The sequence below is a fragment of the Sceloporus occidentalis genome, unplaced genomic scaffold (assembly GCF_023333645.1).
Source record: "Sceloporus occidentalis isolate IW3139 unplaced genomic scaffold, rSceOcc1.0.p SCAF_28, whole genome shotgun sequence".
In the NCBI taxonomy this organism is placed as follows: Eukaryota; Metazoa; Chordata; class Lepidosauria; order Squamata; family Phrynosomatidae; genus Sceloporus; species Sceloporus occidentalis.
This window is the reverse complement of record NW_028317008.1, coordinates 3447935-3458963: the sequence shown is the minus strand read 5'-3', so window position 1 is coordinate 3458963 and position 11029 is coordinate 3447935. Positions and strand designations below refer to the sequence as shown.

The window sequence follows — 11029 nt, the reverse complement described above, 5'->3', positions numbered from 1 at the left end:
AAGCATAGCTTTGAACATTTTCCAGGTTAGGCATCCTATATCAACAAGTTTTTAATAAGGTACTGAACTCACAACTGAGATGGAACTTAGCTCATGTTGCCAGACTCAAATCTGGCGTTGCACATCTTGCTTTTGCCAGGTTACCCAGCTATGCTATTTCCTAACGCAAAAAACAAATATCTATGTTTCTATTTATGATAGTAACTGAACAGATATTCTGAATTTAAAAAACAATAAAAATCCCCCAAAAAATAAAACAGTCAGTATTTATATTAAGTGCATTTGCATGAAGGTAAGGTGTAGTTGCTGTTCAAACATGCCTTCTATTTTATTTTTATCTGTGATTCTCTGTTCTCCCTCTCATATTTGTATAACATGCATTGACAATACTTGTCCACTCAATTGCTTTCCATACATCATTGTACTTCAGTAACTCATGGCTCTATGGGTAGTCTCGCTGCACAATCTTCTCATTACCGTATGCTCTCATACTTATTTGCAAAAAAATTATTATTATTAATAAAAAAGATGTATAATGCCCTAAAGATTTAGATCTTTGATGTGTATTATTTAATGTGAGACATTCATTCATTTTTTTCTGCTTTCACAATTCAGAAACTTTTGAACTAACGCACGAGGAAGGAACAACAAAGGCTGTGGTGTCAACATCATCTTTTAATTTTTTCTGCAGCAAATCAGTAAATGCTTATTCTTTTTGACTATGGCTGTCTTACAAATCAACTAATAAAAAATAATGCTGAGCAAAATAAGCTTACATTTTGGTGTTTTTTTTACACGGATAAACAAAGGATTTTAGATATATGTGCATTTTTATTGCAAACCTCTCCATACAACAGAATTTGAAATTGACAAATTCAGCTTTTTAGTAGAAACATATCACTCTTGCCTGGAGCCCCCACTATATTAGTAGATGGAAGGATCATGACATTCCTGGGTTTGAAAAGGGACTGGAAAATGGCTGGAAGCAGCCAGGGAGTTAGTGATTTTTAACATTACGGTTCCTAAGGATTGATCAGAATGATTGCAGTACTTGGAGCCTTCCAGCAAATCTGCCGCTTTTCCAGGTTGTCTTCTATTTAGTCATACATTAACATTGTTCATATCTAGAAAAGGCTGAGAGGGGGGCTTTCATTCAGGGGTATGGCTAGCACTAGTTGGACTTGAGTGGGCAGGAAGCTGGCAGAACCTTGGCAGGGAGTGGACACAATCAAGTGCACCCACAACTCATAAGTGAATAAAAAACAAATAGATAACACTGTTAAATACTGAAACTCCAAGTGCCCCCAAACCAATGAGATTTTTGAAGCCTACAAGCTGAGCATAGAAAAAAATCATAAATGCCTCTGTTAAATGGACAAATGCTAGTGTGGTCAATAAAACCTTCAATATATTTAAAAAATAGCTTGTCTGCATGAAGTCACAGTACCATATACCCCAGGGTAAGGGCTGGCACCTTGTGGTCCAGGGGCAAGTAAAGCCAAGTGCCCCAAATGGGCTCATTGTGCATGTCCCCCTCCCACAACCCCAGTAACTCACATATGCACTGGCAAACATATTTACACACACACTTATACATACTCACTAACACACACTTACACACTGCGTTAATAAAGACACACTTACAAATACACATTGAGGCTTACACGCACATAAACATTCATGCTAATACACACAGACATTCATGCTCACATACAATTACACATATACATGCTAACACACAAACATAATCATGCTCACATACAAACACGTATAAATTCTTGCTCACACACAGACCCACATTCATGCTAACACACACTTACACATACACACATTCATGCGCAGACGTAGGTATACACATTCATGCTAACACACAAACTCGCTCTCATGCTAACTCACTTATATGTATACACGCAATCTAACATGCATACTCACTTCCTCCCTTACCCTCTTGCTAAATTACTCGCTCCCTCACCCTCCCTCTCACTTGCAGCAGCATATTTTTTGAACAGTGCACAAGCAGCCTCGATTTTACAGTGGAGTCGGACTGGCCCTTTGTAAAGCCTTTTGAACGGGCCCAGGAGGCAGGGGGAAATCGCAGTCCACCCCTGATACAGTCACAGGAGCCACCGTTTTTAGACCACATTATTATTATCTTGTATTTATTAAGCACCAACTAATCATGCAGCACTATATACACCAATCAGCCATAGCATTATGACCACCTGCCTCATATTGTGTAGGTCCCCCTTTTTGACCTGTTAAGGCATGGACCCTACTGGACCACTGAAGGTGTGCTGTGGTATCTGGCACGGAGACGTTAGCAGCAGATTCTTTAGGTCCTGTAAGTTGCAAGGTGGGGCCTCGATGGATGCATCATGGTGCCATGTGTTCTCCAAATAAGTGACGCACACACGGCCATACACCTGATGTAAATGAATTAATCAGACCTGGCCATCTTCTTCCATTGCTTCTATAAAAACCAGCATTAACTTTTACAGCAATTTGAGTTACAGAAGCTCGTCTATTGGATTTTAACACACAGACCAGGCTTCATTCCCCCATGTGCATCATTAAGCCTTGGCCGCCCATAAGCCTGTCACCGGTTCACCTCTTTTACCTCTGTTCCTTCCTATAAGATTTGCCTTACTGCTCAGTTTAAATAGAAATGAAGAAAACCTCCCACAAGCCAAGCACAATCAGAGAATCCCCATTTTATAACTACTAAAAAAATAAGAAAAAAATGTGTGTAGGTATCATAACTGGGAAAAGGAGACTTATTAATCAGCAAACAACTCCCACCTTAAGTATGAAATCCATTGGTCATGATGTGGTTAAATCATTTTATTACATATCTATATACGACGTTATAATATAACTAGAATTCATTATAAAGTATAATGTATATGCTATCGTATATCCTAATATGCCATTCTTTTTTGCACAAAGTAGCAAAACTGTCCCTTTATTAAATCTAAACATAATATAGATATTATAATATAAATACGTATGTTTTGTAAACCGTTTTGTCTCTATCATGTCATTCGACTTCAGAGGCTTTCGCCTATCTTCTTCCCGACTACATAATCAGGTGACGTCACCAGGGATGTGGGCGGGGCTGGTGGCTGTGTTATTCTCGCACGTATTGCAATAGGTCCCTCCTCTCTGCAATCTGTATTGGGCCTCTTTACTTCTTTCTCCTTGCCATTGGTGGGCTACTAACGCAGCTCCGCCCCACGGAAGTGTGCCCTTGACAGTGTGAGGACTGTGGTAGTTTCATGTCGGTATGGCCCAACCGGACCCCCCAATGATTGAGGGATTTACTCCCAGCCCGCATACGACGAGAGAGGGCTTTAAGAACAAGTTTATACGGAAGGTCAAGGAGAACCCGTTTGTACCTATTGGTACGTGGGGGGGGGGGATTTCGGGTGTTGAGTAAGGGGGGATGCTAGGCGTACATCCTTTATTAATTGGGCTTACTAATAACAGATAAGTACAGAGCATGTTCAAAAATATACACTGTAATTACTGGCTGGAGCTTTGATTTATTCAGAACGATGCTATTATTGATATTCGCATGATGTCAAATACCTGTTTCATCCTTAACTGTGTATATCTATACGTGTTTTTTAATGTTTTTAAATCTTTTATTTTGCCTCTGCATGATATATATGTGTGTTGTCTAAGTATGGTCCTATATGTAAAACAGGCTAAACTGCATCTTTTTATCCTCCAAACACACCGTTTAGTATCTGCATTAAGAATTGTGCGCCTTTGAAATGTTTACATACACCCTGTGACATAATTCTTGAATTTAATCTTTTCGCTGCTTTCCAGGTTTTAATAATTTTGAACATAACTTAAGACATAATTTTCTCTTTTGTAATAGTACAACCATGCAATTGGAAAATATTAATCATGTTACTTCATATACCGGTATATATATATATATATATTTCTTTCCTTGTCATTTACTGCTGTCCGTAATGGCAGTTGTCCTACCGCAATAGTTTAATTGCCTAACGCTAGTTGGAGAATTATATAGTTATTTTCTTTTTTATTCTTCTCGTAATCTAAATTTCACTTCTTACATGGGAGACCAGTTTTAAAGTGGATCTCTCCTCTCAAAACACGAGTGTGGCTGCAGATAAATTTATATTTTTCTATTAAAATCTCTTACATGCTTGCACACTATTTTGTCATAAAATGGTGTGCGTGTGTGTATGCAAAGATCTGTGTCTGCCGGGATAGAGATAAAGGCTGAGAATTTTAGGGTGCATTTTTATTGGTAGGCTGTAAATGAAAGTGACATGAAATGTTCCTTTATGATCTCCTCAGGTTGCATTGCTACCACCGGAGCGCTGACCTACGGACTGATATCCTTCAAGCAGGGGAAAACCCGTCAGTCCCAACTAATGATGCGCGCCCGTATATTGGCGCAGGGTTTCACAGTTGCTGCCATTATGGTTGGAGTTCTTATGACCGCTTTGAAGCCTCGTGGTGCCCCCCGTTAACGTTTAGCCGTTTCCTGTGGACTCACTGAAGAGACACTTGATATGTTGACGTTCCAGCATGTGCCCGGTGCTACCCTATTGCTAATGGGGCAAGTTGGTAGAAATGGACAGTAAATTTGTCATATAAAATATGAAGCATTTGCCTCTTTATTATTCTGGTTAAACCTATGGTTGCATCCTGGGGAGCCACTAAAAGAAACCACATCAGCATTACGCTTTTTAAACAAAAAAGTAGGTTTAAAAGGTAAGTTAAAAAAATAAAAATACAGTAACAGGCATGTACTGATGCACCAAACTGAAAACACATGAACGCCAAAACTAAAGCTCTTTCTCTCTAAATTTTTTTTTATTTAAAATTACAAAAAGAAATAATAATCTAATACTAGTGATAAAATGTGGGACTTCCCCTTTAAGATTTTTGTAAACAAATGGGTAAATAAATGCAAGAATTGACAAGCTACATTTAGATAAAATAAGTGTCCTCGCTGCTGTCCATCAAACTCGCAATGCTTTGTGTATTATTATAATAGTAAATGGAAGTATGGCTTATGCCCCCAAAAATCCATGACCTGCTTTTATCCTCCCTCTCAAGTCTAAAAGCAAGTGTAATTAAAATTATTTTCTTCATCTCGCTGAAAAACAGCACTGTCAATTCTACAAGCTCGGTGGCGGCTATCATGTTCCTGAGAAAGATTACCTTCCAATAGAACGATATCTTCAAAAAGCGTGCAGTGTGTATATTTCTGCAGAAAGACATATATGTAGATGGTCCTTTAAGTCCTGCCGTGAGTTACTGATTGTAGAGTGTCATCGCGTCAGCACAATGTGTCCTACAGTTTAACATCTTACTTTAATTAGATATTTAAAGTTAAAGGGTTAGAAATGCCAAAATGTCATTTGTGTGAGCGTGTGCCTTAATCTGTGGGGAGGTAAGAATTCTACAACATGGTCCAGATTATACTTTCATGCAAAAACAACGCATTCATAGTGGTGAGATAGAACGTTTTGATGTATTTATTTATATAATTATTTATTATTGTTGCTGTAACTGGGGTATTCTACTCTGGTTTTAGGTGACACTATGAAATGTTGTATTTCAGGATCCCTCTTATAGTGGCAATGAGTTTATGGAATTGCTTAGTCATGCAGTAATTGAGTTCAGTTTAGCTGACAACGTCATGACATGCGATTTCCCCTTATAGGGAGTTTATAGCATAGTGTTCGCATAGATTTGGGTGAAAGATACCTGAGATTTTAACAGGTTAATGGAAAACATTCATAGTCTTACTTCTTTATGACTCATGGAAGTTCTCAATGATCAGTGTAAGGTGGAGTTCTTCCCCCAGCTATCCTGAAATATAATCTATGATGCATGTGTAAATGGATAGGGGAGTAAATGAACATAAACGAGAAAATGTAACATCAGTTCTGGACCTAACAAACGCTCTACTGGATGAATGGGCAAAAATTCCCACAGAAACACTCCAAAATCTTGTGGAAAGCCTTCCCAGAAGAGTTATAGGTGCAAAGGGGGACCAACTTCATATTAATGTCTATGTATTTAGAATGCAATGTCATAAAAGTCCCTGTTGGTGTAATGGTCCGGTGTCCTGATATTTTTGCCTATATAGTGTACTTTGTTACATATTTTCAAGTACAAGGTTACTGTTTTAAATGAGTAATTAACAGGGAGAGGGAATGGAAGCAAAGAAAGAAAAAAAAAAAAAAGCTTTAATTACAATGGAAAATAAAATTGAATTACACTCACTGGCTACTTTATTAGGTACACCCTGCTAGTACCGGGTTGGACCCCTCTTTGCCTTCAGAACTGCCTTCATTCTTCGTGACATACTTTCTACAAGATGCTGAAAACATTCCTCGGAGATTTTGGTCCATATGGACATGATGGCATCACGCAGTTGCTGCAGATTTGTTCCACCTCATCCCAAAAGTGCGCTATTGGGTTGACCCTGCCATCTGAATGTTGCAGACCAGGCAACGTTCTTCCAGTCTTCCATTGTCCAATTTTGGTGAGCCTGTGTGAATTGGTTTCCTGTTCTTAGCTGACAGGAGCGGTGCCCAGTGTGGTCTTCTGCTGCTGTAGCCCATCTGCTTCAAGGTTCCCTTTCTGTTATCTCGAACCAGTCTGTTATCTCAGACCCATTCTCCTCTGTCCTCTCACATCAACAAGGCATTTTCGTCTACACAACTGCGCCTCGCTGGATATTTTCTCTTTCTCGGACCATTCTCTGTAAACTCTAGAGAGGTGTGTGTGCGTGAAAATCCTTGTAGATCAGCAGTTTCTGAAATACTCAGACCAGCCTGCCTGGATCAACAACCATGCCACGTTCAAAGTCACTCAAATCCCCTTTCTTCCCCATTCTGATGCTCTGACAGCAAGTTGTCATAACCACGTCTATATCCCTAAAAGAATTGAGTTGCTGCAATGTGATTGGCTAATTATCTGTTTTGTTAACAAGCAATTGAACAGGTGTACCTAAAAAAAGTGGTGTTTAATGTAAATACATACTAATTATGGAGATAGCTAAGGTTAGCATCTTAGATATATTTGAGCATTAGTGACACCATGTGGATATATTTATATAGAACTGTATAACTTGTGCAGTATCAATGCATATATTTAAACATTGACAACATCTTAAATACAAAGATTTTAATCCTATCCAATTATATATCGAGAAAAAGAATGATCCTTAATAATACAAATTCAGTATTAGAATAATACACAGTGGATTGGTTTGTGTTGTGTAACCAATACAACCATTTCTATAAACTATATATTTAATAAAGCATCTTAACACCCACTTACTGTGATTTATATATAATAATATTATACAGTAAATATATACCGGTAAATTATGCATTGTATATTCACACACAAAATATACTACATGATGTTCAATGTTAAAATATTAAAGTGACAAATGTATATACCGGTAACATCCAGCTATATCTGTAAATGTAAGTATAGGGGAAAACATGAACATAAATATGGGGGGGGGCGAGAACAGTCAGAGGGACCCAGTGATAAAGAAGCCAAAACATATTTGGTAAACAATACACTTGTCGAAAATAGTTTACCCTTGAGTATCTGCATTAATACTGCCTAATCTCCTTGTTACTACAGACAATCCTGTGGTTGTAAATGGCTTTGTAAAGTAAAGGGACATCAATTATGTATTGGTAATTTGACACCATTTCTAGTGAGTGCAGCTGGGTTTTTTTTAGCCTTCACGTGCTTTTTTTTTTCTCTCGAGTTCTTGTTGGTTCATGTATTATGACATGCATATATACTGAAAGCAAACACAGAAAAGTTGGGTTTTAGCCCATATGTTAGAACCAAGCAACACCCCTGGTCACTGGGAAGTCATCATGAAAAAACAAATAACTCACATTTTCTCTTACTGCAGTTATATGATGTGGCCAATAGGGAGGCCACAAAAGTCAAATTGCCATGGACCCTGTATTCTTTTAAAGGTTACAGCAGTCAGATTTCCTGAATGCATCAACAAAGCATTATGCAGAATCTGCTCAGCGTTCATGCAGAAAAACCTGTATGGGTTGGCCCTTTAATACACATGCTTGCCTGCACAATCCTGTTTTGGTGGGTAAACTTCACAGCTTCACCAAACTGGAGATCCTGAAACATGCGTTGAAGAAACATCTTTAATTTATACCTCCTTATATTAGTCCACAACATACAGTATTTAAACACATTTCTTTGTTGAAGTATCAATTTAAACTACTCTACATAGCAGAGAACTAATACACAAGCTAACCATACACATGCAGAAAAAAATAAATTGATTCCAGTGGAAAACACAAATTATTGAGATATTTAGATATAATATATAATATTTTCCTGTATAGCTGCAGCCCAAAAAATGGCGCTCTCCTATGCGCAACTTAAATGCAATGAAAAGAAAAACACAAAATGATATATTGCAGATTATCCAATCAAATTCAAAGTTCGGAGGAGGGGACGATATTGCACTCACAAGAATGTTGCTAAGATCAGCCTCATCTTAAAATTAGCGAGATATACAAATGGCATAATTTCACTGACACAGTTGTGTTAACAAAATTATTCACTATAGAAAAAACATATATATAAAAACATAAATACCTTAAAAATAATTATCAATCGGCGTTTGATGGTTTCCTTTGACAAGCTTAAATATACAGCAGTAAAATTGCATCTGAAACCTGGTGACTATCCAAAAGTTTTTAAAGCCTGCCCAGTTCCTTTTGCATTAATATGCACAAAACTGGACTTAGCCATTACACAACTACTGACAAGAGTGAAATGATACAGAACATTCTGAGAACACAGGCTAGGGAGGATATTCTGTGGATGAAATTCTACAGGTGACATACCTTGCAGGAGGCACTAAAAGTAATGGAAGTTCTCGATTCCAAGAGATATTTTATAGAAAACTATTTTGGTCAGCAATTCAAACGTCACATAGACCAATTGCTGCCTGGACCTTCTGTTTCCAAAAATTCACATGGTGATACTTCTCTTTAAAAAAACAAAGTCTGGTTTCATCCACAAACAATTGTTCAGGAGCCAAATGGAACAGCGACAAACCAACAAAACGCTACATAAGAAACATGTGAAGTTTAGCCAAACAGGATGAACAATTCTGGTGTGTCTACTAGACTTGTGCATTCACGAAGATTCTACTAATCTCCCTGGTCCCTTCCCCATCTAGCCTATCTAATCTCCGCAGCATCGCAGGGGTTGACGGAAGCGGAAATCCGTAGGTTCGCCGTCAGTTCGTTGCCAACTACTGACAAGAGTAAAATGATACAAAACATTCTGAGGGGCCGTGCGAACGACTCTATTGGTCGCCTGCAGGGTCCTCCCCTGGCATCAACCAATTGGTTGATGCCAGAAGAAGACCCTACAGACGACCAATAGGCTCACTTGCACGGCCTTTTTAACTCCTGACGGCGAACCTACGGATTTCTGTTCCCGTTAACCCCTGCGATGCTGCGGAGATAACAGGAGTGGAAATCCGTAGGTTCGCCATCAGGGGTTAACTTGGCCGGCAGAGACCACTGCTATAACAGTTAAAGGTCTGTACAAACGACTTTAGTGGTCGGTCGTATGGACTTTTAAACGTTGTAGCAGGGAGACCAGTGGTCCCTGCTTGCCCAGGATTTTAAAAGTCTGTATGAGCGACCCTATTGGTCGCCAGCAGCGGGCTTGTCTGCCATCAACCAATGAAGTACAGGTTGATGGCAAAGGAGGCCCCTGCAGGCAACCAATAGAGTTGCTCGTACGGACATTTAAACTCCTGGCGCCAAAGCTGCTGCTTAGCCCGTACCGTATTAACCCCTTCTAAAAAAAACAGGAAAAAACAAACGAACGCGAAGAACGCACACGAATATTCGCCCGAAACGAAGACGAACACGAAGAGTTGTCCGGCACCCAAGTCTAGTGTCTACTCAGTTTATCAGGTGCTGTGTGTGAAGCTGTTCCTAGTCATTTAGGAAAACTACCTTCAATGAGCAAAACTGGTGTCAAAAAGAACAGACCGCACAAGGAAACACTCAAAGAAACAGGGATCCATCTTCACGGTTCCAAATGAATGAGTGGATGAGAGACTTCCAGAACCCATGGAGACTTAATAAATGACTACTCTATATAATGTTATTTATTATCCAGGGTTAAGGGAAATAAAATGTTATTTTATAATTAGTTGTTTTATTATTATATTTATGGAAATATTTTCATATAAATAAATACGTGATGTTTGGGATGATAAACAAGTTATAGGGAGTTAGATAACCGTATTCTCTTGGCATGTATGATGTCATCAAGTGGGAGGAGTTTGGTGTTCATTGCCTTTTCATATGTGGGAACAATTTGGTGATGTTGGGCTGGAGAAGCTGATCAGACCTCAATAAACAGTGATTTAATCAAACTCATGTTGGAAATAATACTATAGTGAAAAGACCACATTTCATACATTGCACCAGAATTTGTATGTAATGTCCATTGTGTTTGTTAAAAAAATGTCCTAAAAAAATGATGCTGATGACCTTCTAACTGTCCTGTTTTCCATTAGACATTTTGTGGGAATCAACAGCCGCTATAGAAAATCCTTTGATCTCCCGAGTGGCCCACCAATCTAGGAATTTGATTGATGTCTATGTTGTTGTTGTTAAAGTTAAACTTATTCCATATTTATGTCTGTTTTTGAGGACAACATTGCCGTATCTTATTTGCATAACTCACAAGTAAACAGAATTGATCAGCAAACTGTAGTTTAATTTCATTAACAATAATAATAGCATCATGATGAAATGATAATTATAGTTTGCAGTGCAATGATTGATGGAATAAAAAATATATTTTATTTATTTATACATTTATCCTCTGAAGTGTTATTAGTAGGTAAACACAGATTTAGTTAGGGACAAATAGCCAAACATTGGCCTTATAAATTATAAGGGTTAAGTCTTCAAATAATCAGCAGGTTTACAGG

General features: G+C 38.3%; 1 protein-coding gene across 1 annotated transcript; it reads left to right on the top strand.

The window, feature by feature from the left end:
• Positions 1–3283: 3283 nt before the first annotated feature.
• On the top strand, positions 3284–4511 carry LOC149299443 (HIG1 domain family member 2A, mitochondrial-like). Its single transcript, XM_089486235.1, has 2 exons — positions 3284–3401; positions 4336–4511. The coding sequence occupies exons 1-2, from the start codon at positions 3284–3286 to the stop codon at positions 4509–4511; spliced, it is 294 nt and encodes a 97-aa protein (XP_089342361.1).
• Positions 4512–11029: the final 6518 nt, after the last annotated feature.